This window comes from Ovis aries, chromosome 16 (assembly GCF_016772045.2).
Source record: "Ovis aries strain OAR_USU_Benz2616 breed Rambouillet chromosome 16, ARS-UI_Ramb_v3.0, whole genome shotgun sequence".
In the NCBI taxonomy this organism is placed as follows: Eukaryota; Metazoa; Chordata; class Mammalia; order Artiodactyla; family Bovidae; genus Ovis; species Ovis aries.
In genome coordinates this window covers 12563074-12578572 of record NC_056069.1, presented here as the reverse complement: position 1 = coordinate 12578572, position 15499 = coordinate 12563074, and the positions used below count along the sequence as shown (strand labels likewise).

The 15499-nt window shown below is 44.6% G+C and overlaps 1 protein-coding gene across 12 annotated transcripts in view; it reads left to right on the top strand.

Moving 5' to 3' along the window:
• Positions 1-15499, top strand: part of MAST4 (microtubule associated serine/threonine kinase family member 4) — a 618855-nt gene that overhangs the window by 581512 nt on the left and 21844 nt on the right. For 8 of the 12 annotated variants that reach the window (XM_042233728.2, XM_042233727.2, XM_060400346.1 and 5 more), the window contains 6 exons: positions 247-348; positions 7730-7852; positions 8057-8169; positions 9945-10072; positions 10723-10958; positions 15171-15371. In XM_042233728.2, the coding sequence (XP_042089662.1) occupies positions 247-348; positions 7730-7852; positions 8057-8169; positions 9945-10072; positions 10723-10958; positions 15171-15371 (903 nt within the window). The remainder of the gene's footprint in view (positions 1-246; positions 349-7729; positions 7853-8056; positions 8170-9944; positions 10073-10722; positions 10959-15170; positions 15372-15499) is intronic. The other 4 variants (XM_042233730.2, XM_060400347.1, XM_060400348.1 and 1 more) reach the window with 1 other exon arrangement.

Below are 15499 nucleotides of genomic sequence, written 5' to 3'. Positions count from 1 at the left end.
ATACTCATTTGAAATGTTCTCACACTGCCTTGTTGAAAGCAGTCCTATACATATCTTGTGCAACAGTGCTTCTCAGACTTGACTGATCCTGGGAATCAACTGGAGGAATCAGCTGTGGATTCCGATTCAGCTGGTGGAGTGGGACTTGAAGTTCTGTGTTTCTGACTCCTGGATGCTATCCATAGTGTTGGGACGTGGACCACCATTTGAGCAATACAGACTACCAACTTCTTTTCTTCCTTCTAGATGAGATCAACTGGCCTGAAAAGGATGAGGCTCCACCCCCTGATGCCCAGGATCTGATTACCTTGCTCCTCAGGCAGAATCCCCTGGAGAGACTGGGAACAGGTTAGAGCACATACGTTTTAATTTTGCTAATGAAATAATGTCAGTGTGGAGCACTCAGAGGTTTGTATTTTTGTTTTGTATTTTGCATGGGAAACATCTGTTGACTGATGCAGAATATGACTACAATACAGTATAACAATATTAAATTTTTTTTTTCTGATTCAGAGCAGTATGTATGCTATGAGGGTTGGTGGCTGTTGTTCTGCTGTTGTTCTTTTTTGGAAAGCAGAAATTTTTCTTACTTTGTTTCAGTCAGTAAAATTTCTCTGGAAGAAAACTTCAAGGGCAAAGGGCACATGTAACTCTTCTGTCTTGAAAAGCATGAATCTTAAAAATTTGAAACAGAAGGTTAGGAGTATGGAGAGTTTTTTTTCCCTCTGGAAGGATTTGACCCAGCAGTTACTATCTACAAGTTCTGAAACAGGTTATCAGTATTTGAACTAATTACTAGAAACGAGTGCCTTGGGTTGAGCCATACTATCCTGTCTTGGTGATCAGCACCATGGCCCAAGAAAGAGGATTAAAAAACATTAACATTCAAGATAAAGAAGGTAGTAGATTTATTTCTTGCTGATTATTTTTTCTGACTGTTCTACGACTAGTTTTTTGTTTTTCCAAACTCCTTTTCCTTTTCTTCCTTATATTCTTAATAGACAGAGATTGCAATACAGTCCTAGCCAACTCCAGTATGTGAATTTACCTAGATGAGTCTAAATATTAAATACACATAATGTACACACGTGCACACACATACAGCACACATCACACATACACACTGTATTGATAAAAATTTTCATCAGTGACAATTGTTGACTTGCTGGGTTGTTTATTCTGAGCTGTTTCGTCCTACCCCATTTTACTAGAAAGATAAAATGCTGATGAGATCATTCTCTCACTCAGTTTTTCCTAGACAGAAATCATTTGCAAAAACACCAAATATATATATCTTATATTGTGTTCCACTTTTGCTCAGAGCTTCCTCAGTTGCAGAGCTCTTTTCTTGCTTAAGTATGGACTGCTGTGCTACCCAGAGTTTCTGATGATGCATTCAAATCCGTGGACCCAATCTTTATTTTGTAAATAAAGTTTTATTGAATCACAGCAGTGCTGTTCACTTGCACATTCTCTATGGCTGTCTTCATGCTGCTTGGCTGAGCTGAGTAGTCATGACCAACTCCATGGCCCAAGAGGCCTAAAACATCTACTGTCTGGCTCTTAGCAGAAAAACCTGGAAGACCCTGCCTTAGAGAATCCAAGAAGCTTTCATTGTTTTAATTTTTTTTTTTTCTTGGCCACACTACAAGGCTTGTGGGATCTCAGTTCCCCAACCAGGGATTGAACCCAGGTCAATGGCAGTGAAAGCCAGTGTCCTAACCACTGTACCACCAGGGAATTCCCAAGAAGTTTTAAAATCAGAACTCAACTAGGAAAACTAATTTGAGTTGAGTTTTGTGCTAGAGTGCCTGCGTGCATGCTAAGTCACTTCAGTCGTGCCCGACTTCGTGACCATATGGACTGTAACCTGCCAGGCTCCTCTGTCCATGGGGTTCTCCAGGCGAGAAAGCTGGAGTGGGTTGCCATGCCCTGCTCCAGGGGACCTTCCCCACCCAGGGATCGAACTGCGTCTCTTCCATCTCCTGCATTGGCAGGGCTGTTCTTTACCACTTGTGCTGCCTGGGAGGCCTTTATGCTACAATACCATGTGCTTTCTGCTTTCTTCCTTGGATAAGTGGGCCTTTTCCTAGGAAAGGCGATATAATGGAAGCTAAAGGCATAAACTCAGTTGTCAGCTTGCCAGGGTTTAAATCTGAACTGTGTGATCACGAGCAGGTTGCTTCCCTTTCTGTGCCTCACTCCCTCATCCATAAAGTGGAGCTGATAGAAGGTCTGCATCCCAGGATCACTGTGAGGATAAAAGATCATCAACGCTGTCTATTGGGACCAGATGTGACATTGCTGCTGGTGTTGTCATTTTGTATTTTTCTTGCTTGTATAATCCCGTGCTTTCCCCTTTGGCATATGAGACTTAGGAATGGTGAGTGTGCTCCCACCTTTGAGCTGATTGAACTCTTTGAACTGATTGAACTCTTTGAACAGAATTCTTTATCTTTCTTATCACCCTATTTGGATTTCCTTTTGTCTGAAGTGACTGGCAAACTGGTTATTTCCCTCTGCCTGTGATCTACAGTTGGATTTGCCTTATGGTTCAGGAGATTAGCATAGCTGTCCAAGAATGGCAGTCAAGGCTCTGTGTGGTACAGAGATTTGAGAGGTGGTTTTACTCACTTGAGTCAAATGTGAGAAGCAGAGGCATTTTAAGATTGCCCTGCAACAATAGAAATATCTGTTTGTATAGTCTAATCAACTGTCCCAGGGAAGTATTGTTCTAAGGTAAAGCTAACAATGTATAGAAATCATGTCAGCACTCCTGCTAAAGAGTTCTCTTCAGTGTTCGCGCGTCACTTTGGGGAGTTTTCCTATTTACTCTGCCCATTTCTCTCTCCTAGGAATGTGTGGGCTCTCGATTGGCTGTTACTTAGCAAGACAGGGCTACAGCTGGTGGTCAGAACATCCACGTCTGTACGTTATATGCTGCAGCTTATCTTTGCACATTTTCTCCTTGACTGCTGCTTTCAGTCTTTTCAGGGTTTGACAGATTGAGAAACAAATCTAGCAGAAGCTTGAAAGAGACTTTAAAGGACCCTGCCCAAGGTCTCAGCGTTGTCAAGGAGAGCTTGCCAAACAGGCAGGTCCAATGTGACGGGTCCCAGTAGGGCCCAGAGAGCGAGTCTGAGAATCCCGCAAGTCTGCCATGCTGCTTCCAATGACAGTGCTTGGATTTGATGCATATTAAGAGGGCAAAATAATGCACCATGAAAGTGTGCAAATGCACATTTGCCCGAGAGACTAGAGAGGCTGAGAAAAGGAGTGTGAAGAACATAATGGATGTTTAAGAAAATTCTGTGAAAGGAGAGAAAAGCTCACTAGTGCCAAACCCTAACTTGCGATTTGGGACCTTGTCATACTTGAACTTGACTTTTGAACTTGTAGAATATTGAGAGCAGCTGGGCTTATTGGACTTGAGACCTGCTCAGATGTGACTCATTCCCACCCATGAGCCAGCTGGGAGGTCATAAGTCATTTCTTCATTGCCCGGAGTCTCAGTTTCCTAATCTATGGAAATAAGCATGTTACACACCTCACAGGATTATTGTAGGATTGAGTGTGGGCACGTTGGAGGAGGTATGTGGTTGCATTAATCTGGTGCAGAACAGGAGCTCGAGAAATGATCACTTTCCCTTCCTTTACCTTTCTGGTGAATTCTTAAGGTGAGAGTGACATTTGATGAGTTCCTGTGTCTGATGATTTGTATTTGGCTCATAAAGCCACCATCTATATTATTCCAAGAAGTTGTTGCTCAGTCGCCCAGTCATCTCTGTCTCTTTGTGATCCCATGGACTGTAGTATGCCAGGCCTCCCTGTCCCTCACCATCTCCCAAGTTTGACCAAGTTCATGTTCATTGCATCAGTGATGCCATCCAGCCATCTCATCCTCTGATGCCCTCTTTTCCTTCTATCCTCAATCTTTCCCAGCATCAGGGACTTTTCCAATGAATCGTCTTTTCACATCAGATGACCAAAATACTGGAGTTTCAGCATCAGTCCTTCTAGTGAATATTCAGGGTTGATCTCCCATAAGATTGACTGGTTTGATCTCCTTGCTGTCCAAGGGACTTTCAGGAGTCTTCTCCAGCACTGCAGTTCAGAGGCATCAATTCTTTGGCATTCTGCCTTCTTTATGGTCCAGCTTTCACAACTGTACGTGACCACTGAGAAAACTACACGGACCTTCGTTGGTGGAGTAATGTCTCTGCTTTTCAACACACTCTCTAGGTTTGAGGTTGTGCTGCGTGCTTAGATGCTCAGTTTTTCCAACTCTGCGACCCCATGGACTGTAGCCTGCCAGACTCCTATGTCCATGGGGATTTTCCAAGCAAGAATACTGGAGTGGGTTGCCATGTCCTCTTCCAGGGGATCTTCCCAGCCCAGGGATCAAACTCAGATCTCCCACATTGCAGGCGGATTCTTTGTCTGAGTCACCAGGGAAGCTGAATACTGAAGTAGGTAGTCCATCCCTTCTCTAGGGATGACTTCCTGACTCAGGAATTGAACTGGGGTCTTCTGCATTGCAGGTGGGTTTTTAACCAGCTGAGCTACCTGGGAAGCCCCAGGTTTGAGGTTGTTAGCCCAGGGTTAATTTTTCTCTGGTATGTCCTTTTGATTCTTTTGTTCCCCCTCTCTCCAGAAGTGCATGAAAAACAGGGCTCAGTGATAAGCAACTGCTTCTCAGTGGGGCACAGAGGCCAATGGTTGAGACCTGGGCACTGGGTCAGCAGTGGGCTGGGCTGCCTGGGGAGGGCCCATTTGTCATTCTCTATAGAGAGCAAGTGAAGGCTCTCACCAATATGTGTCCCAGGGTGCAGGTCAGGGAGCAAACCGTCTGGATATGGTCTGGAAGTGTCCTTTGAGCCTCTGGGTCCAGAGAACTCTACTTTTCTGGGTAAAGTTGAATGACCTGGATGTTCCAGAGCTGTCATTTGATGAGGTCCCAAGAGTGGCAGCTGTACAGTGCTTGGTAGGCCACGAGGTAGGGCCTGACTCTTTGGACCTCAGTGTCACTGGCACAGTGAGGGAACCGAATTGATGCATATTTAAGCCCTTTGATTGTCTCCAAGCAAAGATCACTGGAAGAAAACATCCCCGGCAGCTGTGTTTGGGGATGTTTGTTGGGGTGGATGAGAACCAGGATGCACGGAGGACTGGAGTTGGACTAGGCAGAGATGCTGGGGAGCTGGGTGTGTGGCTCCCTTCCCCAATATCCACATGGTGAATCCATTTGAGAGTTGATGCGAGAGAGAGGGCAGGGTAGGATCCAAACTAAACCAGGCCTCCCCTTGCGTGGCCTGTGGTGCTGTGGCACTGAGGATGGACTGGTGGTCTTTAGACAGACCTCAGCTCAGCCCCTCTAACCCTTCCTCGCCGGACGATCTTGACCCAGTATGGTTTACTGCTTATTTGCTTTACCCATCCAAAAAATGGAGCTGACAATGCCTACTACGAGGCATTACTTTCAGTGGTTTAATTAAAAGAAGCAAGTTGCCTCCTGTCTCTTGTGTAATACTTGTCAAAGTTGGCCCTCAAATCCCAGCTGCTGATGTTGTTGCTCTTGGGCTCAAAATCAGACTTGAGTATTGTGCTGTAAACAAGGAAAAAGCCTACTGAATTCTAGATGAAGAGTCTAATCATACTTTGTAAAGAACCAATTCTCCCTTTTAGGGGGTGATTTTTTTCACTTGGCATTTTTCTCTTCATTTCATCATTTTCAAAACATTGGTTTCCTTTCACTGGTTTAGAGCCCTAGCCAACCTGCTCCTCGTGCTCAAGTGAGGCCCAGTGAGGACAGAACGATGACTTTGAACTTTACAGATACCTCCCCTGCCCCAAGATTTTTCATTCAGCTTATATTTCTCACCCTATTCCTTTTGTACCTCACCGAGGACAGGACGAGAAGCATGGGTAACAACTGCATTAAAGAGGCATTTGCAACCCCTGTTGAGGGGCATCTCCTGGTTGGGAGATGGATTAGATCCTGGTACTAGTCTTGCGAGAAGTATCTCTTCCTGAAATTGTTTCAAGATTGAATTTTCCTTATCTCCCCCATCAACAGTGGGCATGTTGATGGTAGGATGGGGGTGTGTCTCATGGTGAGATTTTTATAACGTGTACCTTCTCTTTACATGGGAAAGTGAAAGTCGCTCAGTTATGTCCAGCTCTTTGCAACCCTGTGGACTATATAGTCCATGGGATTATCTAGGCCAGAATACTGGAGTGGGTAGCCTTATCCTTCTCCAGGGGACCTTCCCAACCCAAGGATTGAATCTAGGTCTCCCACACTGCAGGCAGATTCTTTACCAGCTGAACCACAAAGGAAGCCCAAGAATACTGGAGTGGATAGCCTATCTCTTCTCCAGAGGATCTTCCCAACACAGGAATCGAACCAGGGTCTCCTGCATTGCAGGCGAATTCTTTACCAACTGAGCAATCAGGGCAGAAAGTATACTATACAGTCCATGGAATTCTTCAGGCCAGAATACTAGAGTGGGTAGCCTTTCCCTTCTCCAGGGGATCTTCCCAACCCAGAGATCGAACCCAGGTCTCCCATATTGCAGGTGGATTCTTTACCAGCTGAGCCACAAGGGAAGTCCCTTTACATGAGGGACAGTGTAATACTTTGATGGGGTCTGCCCTTCAAAATCTCTTTAAAATCATAAACTGAATTACAAATATTAATTCAATTCACTGAATTGTCCTATCAGGCTCACTAGGCAAAAAGAAACCTAAAACTTAGGAATTGTGATTGCTTTCATCACACGTATTATAAATCTATCAAACAAGTTTGCCAGTTTCTTATTTAAGACTCTGTAAGCCATAGAACCTAATTCCTACCAATGTTAATGGACAATCCAGTAAAATTGAATGATAACCATTATATATTATCAGCTTTATTAAAATCTTACCTTCATACATATACCTATGGCTGATTCATCTTGATATATGGCAGAAACCAACACAATATTGTGAAACAATAATCCTCCAATTAAAAATAAAATTTTTGGACTCATTTGGAGTTCCAGTGGTTAAGAATCTGCCTGCCAATGCAGGGGACATGGGTTTGATTCCTGTTCTGGGAATATTTCACATGCCTCAGTCAGTGACTGAACCTGCATGTCCTAGAGGCCACAGGCCACAACTAGAGAGTAACCCCACTCGCTGCAACTAGAGAAAGCCTGTGTGCAACAACGAAGGCCCTAGTGGCCTAGATATATATATATAACTTTTAGAAAAAGAGAAAAAGAGAAATCGACTGTGGTAGGTACCCCCCACCAAAAAAATAAAACTTACCTCCAGAGGAGTTACTGCCATGAGCACGTTTTATGCCATCTTAGAATTTTAGGGAGTTATAAGCAGCAAGTCTGCTTTGGGCCAGTGTGTGTCCATGTCCCCAGGTTCAGCATAATGGGATTTTAAGTGGCCGTGTCATTAACTTTTGAAAAATGGAGGAAGTCATGGAAAAATTAACAAAGAAAAACTGTGTCATAGCAACTGCTGTTAGCAAAATCAAATCCCCTGCTGATAAATTATGGGAAAATTTTTGGAGCTTTGGGTTGTAGTGTGAAAAAAATTTCCCTGATTTCTTTAATTTTCTCTTGATAGAACTTTTTTTTTTTTTCTGTTGTTCTTAAAAACTGATGCTTACCTTTGTTGGGAGGAGAACTGAACACTTTTCCCTCTGTTCTTTCCCTCCACTCCCTACCCTAAGGTGGTGCATATGAAGTCAAACAGCATCGATTCTTCCGTTGCTTAGACTGGAACAGTTTGCTGAGACAGAAGGCAGAATTTATTCCCCAACTGGAATCTGAAGATGACACAAGTTATTTTGATAGTACGTGCATTATCTGACATAAAACATTATTTGGCCTTTTCTTTGTGGAAAATCAGCTCTGTTTTTGATAGGTACCTTTCAGTCCTGAACCCATGAGTTCTGAAACATAATGTTGCCTTGATAGAGAAACTCATAATTAAAATAACTAAGTTAAAAGCTGAAATTCTGAGTAATTGAAACTGCTTTCCAAACCTTTCCCTGCAGCTCGGTCAGAGAAGTACCATCATATGGAGACCGAGGAAGAAGATGACACGAATGATGAAGACTTTAATGTGGAAATAAGGCAGTTTTCCTCATGTTCACATAGGTTTTCTAAGGTAAGTGAAATATGGCATAAACATAGAGGGTCTCCATGTTGACCATGGTCTAGCTCTTGCTGGGCCATGGAGGCATCTTCCCATTGCCTTTATAAGAAGAACTTTGAGCTCATTGTGTGCACAGCCCTCTTCTAGGATTCCACAGATACAACATAAAGGAGAAGGCTTAGTCCTCGATATAAGCCCATTCACTTGGAGACAGTTGATTGTGAAATGAGACAATCTCTTCATCAGTGATGGAAATTGTAAGATATATTAAAGGGGCAGTAGGCCAGCCAAGCTAGAATTTTGGAAATAGATCAAAATCAATGTTGGAGAAAGGTGCTTTTTGACTGGTAGTGGGAAGATTTAAAAGACAAACCAAAGACACACCTAATAGTCCTGAGATAAGCAGGGCCCTAGGACGATAGAAATGAACCTACAGGGCACCCTACCTTCATTTTGCTATTTTCACTCAAGCTATATTTTCTGTTGCCATGGCATTTTACAGCATTATTGTGTAGCTTTTCTATAGCAATGAGTGATTTGAGAGTGTTCGGTAGCTTTTTCTAAGTGACTACCCGGAGTGCTCTGCAGATTGGCCAACACTGCCCTCCCTGGGTACAGGAATGACACAGAGAGGCAGGGATTTCCCTGGAGGGGAGGCCCAGGTCTAGAGCAGAGCCAGGAAGGAAGCTGATGACAGAGTTCAGGCTCTCCTGGTACCTGTTCTCTAGCCTGTCAAAGCCATCCCCTAAGCTGCTCCCTCTCTGCTGTCTCCTGTTCTTTCGCTGCTGCTGCTAAGTCGCTTCAGTCGTGCCCGACTCTGTGTGACCACATAGACGGCAGCCCACCAGGCTCCCCCGTCCCTGGGATTCTCCAGGCAAGAACACTGGAGTGGGTTGCCATTTCCTTCTCCAATGCATGAAAGTGAAAAGTGAAAGTGGAGTCGCTCAGTCGTGTCCAACTCTTGGCAACCCCATGGACTGTAGCCCACCAGGCTCCTCTGTCCATGGGATTTTCCAGGCAAGAGTACTGAAGTGGGGTTCTTTCACTACCTTCCTCCTAATCCCAGGAGATTATAGGAGCTATAAGGGCCATCCCCATGAGAACAGCAGTTGGTTGGCTTGGGCGTAACGAGTGCTTCCTGGGTTGGACTCTCAGCTCTCTGTTTATGCTTCCGTCTTGCCGGTGGTACAGCAGAGACCTCAGTTTGCTTAAGCTATGATCCCCTTCAGAAATCCCAGTATCAATACATGAGGCTGCCTGTTGGTATATGTGATTTATAAGCCAAACACATAACTCTGACTCCTCACCAAGTACACACTGCATCTCCCCCCAACGGGTCTTGAAACAGGTAATTTATTTTTCTCTTCCCTCTCAATTCCAATTCATTTTTCTACTTCCTGCACCTGACTGGGGGCCATTCAGTCTTTTTCTCTGTGATTTTCTTTTTCTGATTGACTTCATGGTTAAATGTAATCTAATGCATGCATTGATCCTAGGCCTGGAGACCCCAATGCATCTATGGATTTTGTTTGCAGATACAAAGTCCATAGTGAGATATGGTGAGAATGTGATGAATTCATAGCTCCCCACTCCAAAAGGAAATAAAATTGTACAATTGGCCACTCAACTCAGGACTCAAGTAAATGCATTGGAAAGTACCTTCTGAATACATGGCCCTAATTCAAACCTTAGTCAAACTCTCAGCTTGTTCTCCCAGGACTTTTTTTTTTTCTTCTGACAATCCCTTTCAAGAAGATATTAATAAGCACTGACTCTTTGCCTTGCAGGTTTTCAGCAGTATGGATCGAGGTACTCAGAATTCAGGAGAAGAGAAGGAAGACCCTGGGGACAAAACTAAAAGCACAACTTTGCCATCCACGGAAACGTTAAGCTGGAGTTCAGAGTATTCTGAAATGTATGTGAAATGCTTGTTAAGAAGCGTTGTAAACAGTAGCTACTAGGGCAGTGGTTCTTCAACGTGAGCATGCATCCGAATCTCCTGGAGGGCCTGTGGAAGCAAAGTGCTGACCCAGGAGGTCTGAGATGAGGGCTGAGAATGTATGTTTCTCTTTTCCTTTTTTAAAAAAGACAATTGTCTATCCTTTTACATTTTTTTCATATATTTATTTTTAACTGAGCTGGGTCTTTGTTGCTGTACAGGCTTCCTCTAGTTGCCCTGAGAGGGGGCTACTCTCTGCTTGCAGTGCGTGGGCTCACTAGTTGTGACTCGTGGGCTCTGCGTGGGCTCAGTACTTGTGGTGCATGGGCTTAGTTGCTCCACAGCATATCAGATCTTCCCAGGGATCAGACCCGTGTGCCCCGCATTGGCAGGTGGATTCTTACCACGGGACCACAAGGGAAGCCCCAAGAGTGCATTTCTGACCGGTTCCTGGGGATACCTCTGGTCTGGCACAGTTTAGAAGTCACTGCCCTCAACATGTGTTGGTTAGGAGATCTCAGTTCCATTTTTACCTGTTTTTTGTTTTTTTTTTTTTCCTAAAATTCACCTTGCACACAATTTTCCAGTGTCTATAGATATATGACTTCGTTTTTTTTTTAATTAAGGCAACAGTTATCCACATCCAACTCTTCGGATACTGACAGCAACAGACATAGGCTCGGTTCTGGGCTGCTTCCTAAGCTGGCCATTTCAGCAGAGGCAGAACATGATGGGGCCGCTCCCCAGCCCAGAGAGCTGCATGAGGAGCCGGAAAAGCCAGCCCTCCCTGCTGCAGAGAGTGCCCAGGAGGAGCCCGAGGTCACCACCCCGGCCAGCACCATCAGCAGCTCCACTCTGTCAGGTAAGGCCGTGGGCTGGCCCCTGCCATCCCAGCATCGCCCGCCAAGTTGACAAGTGACTGCAGTGCTCGGAGTCCCAGGCCTGGCTTCAGACCAGTCTTGTGTTGCTAGACTCTCTCACAGCCCCACTCCTTAGTCCTGGGCGGTGGACTCCCCAGAGCTGAGATCAGACACATCAGCCCTCTCCTTGGAGCATGGCTGCATGGCCAGTCTTTCTTGCTGCACCTGAAGCCTTCACGTCCTCTGATGGGTTCCAGCGGCGCCCTTGGATGGTCTTCAGAAGTAGAAGTAGGGGAGCTTGTTCTTCATTGTCGAGGCAAAGGCACAGCAAAGGTCTTGTGGAGTTGCATCTAACTCAAAGTGATGAGTAAGCAACCCTGTCAGACAGTCAACAGGACCCTCAATAGCATCTTAAATCACCACCTATATAGCATAAGCCAGTTTTTCCTCTGGTGTTCAGATGGGTAGTTGTTTCCTTGAAGGAGCTGGTTTTTGTTGTGGGGCCACATTATACCCAGTCACCGAATAGTCTCCACTCTAAACTGTACCCAGTCAGTGCAGCAAAATTCTCATGCCATGAGGTTCACGGATTGAGAGGGGAGAGGGGAGTCAGAAATACCGACAGAGTTCAAACTGATATCTTGTGTGGCTATGAAACCACTCCACTGCACACAGGTTTCCAGCCTCTAGGTAACCGGTGAAGACACTTCTGAGACATAGTTTGGGGTGTGGGAAGCAGTCCAGGGGCTTAGGGCTTTCCTGGGAGAACTCTTCTTGGTGTTACTTTTGTGTGAAGTAAGCCTTCCTGACCAGAAGAGCAGAGTCTTCATAGGTTTTTGGATGCCTGTGTATCATGGCGGAGAAGGCAGTGGCACCCACTCTCAGCACTCTCGCCTGGAAAACCCCATGGACGGAGGAGCCTGGTGGGCTGCAGACTATGGGGTCGCCAAGAGTCAGACGTGACTAAGCGATTTCACTTTCACTTTCATGCATTGGAGAAGGAAATGGCAACCCACTCCAGTGTTCTTGCCTGGAGAATCCCAGGGATGGGGGAGCCTGGTGGGCTGCCGTCTATGGGGTCGCACAGAGTCAGCCACAACTGAAGCGACTTAGCAGCAGCAGCAGCAATATATCATGAATACTTGCAGCCCTTAATCACAGAGGTGTCCTCATTAAATGACTGGACTTGCGCTTCCCTCAGAGCAAGCCCTTGAGGCGCATTTCGGATATTATTTGGTTTATTAAAATGTTATGCATAGCACATCCTTCCACAGAGCAATGTGCATTTATGCTTTCAAATAATAAAAATATGGGTATGGCTTAAGGTTGCTATAATAAACGTTTTCGTTAAGCCATATCCAGTATGCTATATTGATAACCATGAATGATTATCATGAAATTTTTTTTTAACTAACGGAATATTCAGTGTCTATTTGTTTTGTTTTGTTTTGAATCATTTCAAAATAACAAATTTTACACTCACTAAAAGGTCTGGTTCTGTGGAGCTTCATGTGAGCTGATAGTTGATCATGGGGAAAAATAATGTTGGGTTTTCCCCTTCTCTCTTTTCCTCTCAGTTCTGTTTCCGTGTGGGATAATTCCACATGTCCTAACTTGGTGGAGCCAAGATAATAGCAATGAAGAAGTGTGCAAAGACAAGCTAGTAGCCTCAGATTTCTGTTCCTCTTGGTTTCACATCAAATGTGGATATGTCAAGCGCTTTATATTTCTGGTTACTAAGTTCTCATGTGTTTCTTAGTTTATTATTTACTCTGAATAGAGCTGCCTCTATTTCACATTTATTCTTAATATGATGAATTATTTATGATCTCTTGGACTCTTCTGCCTACTGACTCTCAGAAAGTTATGAGGGAGAGGGAGGGGAATGGTGTCTAAGCATTTGATTGATTACTTTCATAATTAAAAAAAAATCTGTCTCTGTCCTGCCATGCATTTTGATTAATAGATTCAAACCACCTTTCTCTCTGTCTCCCTCAGACACACACTAAAAATAATCAAAGACCTTGGGGGCCATACAGAATAGAGAGATGAGCTGATTTGCTCATAGCCAAGGGTAATTAGGAAATCTGAAAACCGTGACTGTAGTAAAATTAAATTTGTTGATTTTTATATTGCTCCACCATCAAAAAGAAAGAACCCTTGACATTTACAGAACATTAAAGTGACATTATCCACCCTTGGAAGGAAAGACTCACACGTTTATACGCAGTGCTATGAAATGAGACAGCAGAGGCAGGCAGAGGGGATGATAAAAGACACGCACTCCAACAGTGAGGGAAGTCCAGCTTTGTACTAGTTTCCTTCTCTTGACTACAATGTATTTGAATCAGTGAGAAGCAAAAGTCTTGAAAATTTAGGTGTAGTACTTGAACGCATCTGACAAATTATTCATTGTGAAGAGATTCAGCTTTCCAATTCATGCTTGTCAATGATCCCATCCAAACCAAACTAGGAGGGAGAAGTGAGTGTGCAGCTTATCCCAGAGCAAGCTGAAGGCTTTTGAGGTGAGATTTGATTTGTGAAGCAGGTTTTGTCTAGTTTCTTAATTTAGAGTGAATAGACTAGATACCCTGTTAAATGGGGTTGAGTTTAGCATATACAAGTGGAAAGAGGGTTGTTCTTTGCCTTGAGATTATCTTCTTTAGTAGGTCGGATGGGTGTCACACAGATGACTGGGGGTCTTCTCCTGTGCCCACAGTACCTGTAGCGCCTGGGTGGCCGTGGACAGCGCTGTTCTCAAGCCCCACTGTCCCGAGTCCTAGGCTTCCCTTAGCGAGGACCACGCCTGGGGGGTCATGCCACCTCTGTGAACTAGGACCGAACTTTAGCTGTGCCGTTGTGAGTCGAGCACTGCAACAGAAATGCTAGTTAAATCCAATTAAGCCTCTTTCCTAGGTAAAGAATGTCGTGGTCAGCACTTTGATGTGCTGGCTGGTCTTCCAAAGGATCGTTTATAATGGGATTAAATTCTCTCTGTGGATTGCATATCTTAATGTGATGATCATGTTGATGATTTTTAAAGCACAGGGGGCTTCTAATACAGCATGTAGAAAGAAAAGGGAGATAAGCATGGTTTTTTCTGGACAGACAAATACGTATTATCAGTGATAAGAAAAAAGAAAGGAAAAAAAAAAACCCCAAAACTGATAGACTGTGAAAGAATAGGAGAAACGGAAAGAGATGGTCATGTGACTTGTTTTTCACTTATGTCACTTCTGACAAGAGAGAACTGTCTTCACACTGGGCCTGTGTACTTACAAGACTGGGATCAGTGATACTCCATTTCTCCGTTGTTCTATATGGTGGCATATTCTCTTACATTACTCTGCTGAGGGAAGTCCTAATTTTTTAACTTAAAAATACCCTTCTGGTTTATATTCAGGGTAATAAAATTAAAAATAAAGAAGACATGTGGCTGCCTTAGAGGGGGACAGATCTTCTCACTGGTCCAGGAGTTTCAGGACAGGTCAGCATACGGCTGTGTCAAGACTAATGCCAAGAAGACGTAGTGAGCCACTGGGTAATCCTGCATGTAGAATGCCGCGTGTAGTGGAAGAAACTCTTGGTCTTGGCTTGTGAAATTTACAAGGAGCTCAGAGTGAAAAGAGGTATGGGAGGTCAGAGGTGACACTTTAGGCGCTTTTATGTAAGTTACATCCTGAGCCTAGTGTGAGGTATGTCTTGAAAAGATGGTAGGAGATGACAGGGGCATAAGTCTCTATGAAGTGACTAAATGATGTCCACTTAGCAAAAGCCGGTATTAACTGCCTTGCTAATGCTGATCACCAGTATCATAGGATGATGGTAGTATGCTGTGGGCGGTCATGGGGTTCGTAAGGTGACGTTTGGTTCATGACCTTTCACAGTGGGGTCAGGAGGAGGAATCGTCTGTTAGAGTTGTAAATGATTCTAAAATGCAGTTGTTCTTCTAGTTAAATGGAGTCGACTAAGAATTAGTGGACCTGTGTACAAGGAGAATGCAGTCTGGATGGACAGCTCTTTCATTCTCTCTCCTCCGACTCACCTTTCTCAAACCAGTCCTGTGATTTCCGTGTTTGCCTGACACCACGTGGACTCACGCACCACACGGGCCTCTGTTTCCCAGTGTTCGTCCTTCCCTCTCTCTCCTCCCACCTCCGCAGCTCTCCTGTCCCAGATTCTCCTGAAATGTTTATCCCTTCTTCTTTGCACAGTTGGCAGTTTTTCAGAGCACTTGGATCAGATAAACGGACGAAGCGAGTGTGTGGACAGTACAGACAATGCCTCCAAGCCCTCCAGTGAGCCCGCCTCTCACATGGCTCGGCAGCGCTTAGAAAGCACAGAGAAACAGAAAGCCTCGGGGAAAGTCACAAAGTCCCTTTCTGCCAGTGCCCTGTCCCTCATGATCCCAGGAGGTAGAGAGACATCGGCTTGCATGAAACTGTGTGGCTTGTGCATGTGCCCCCGCCCCCGATGTGGCATGCTGGCTGAGATGCAAGACTGCTTAAACCAGTGATGGTGATGCCCTGGCACAGCCCTCCTG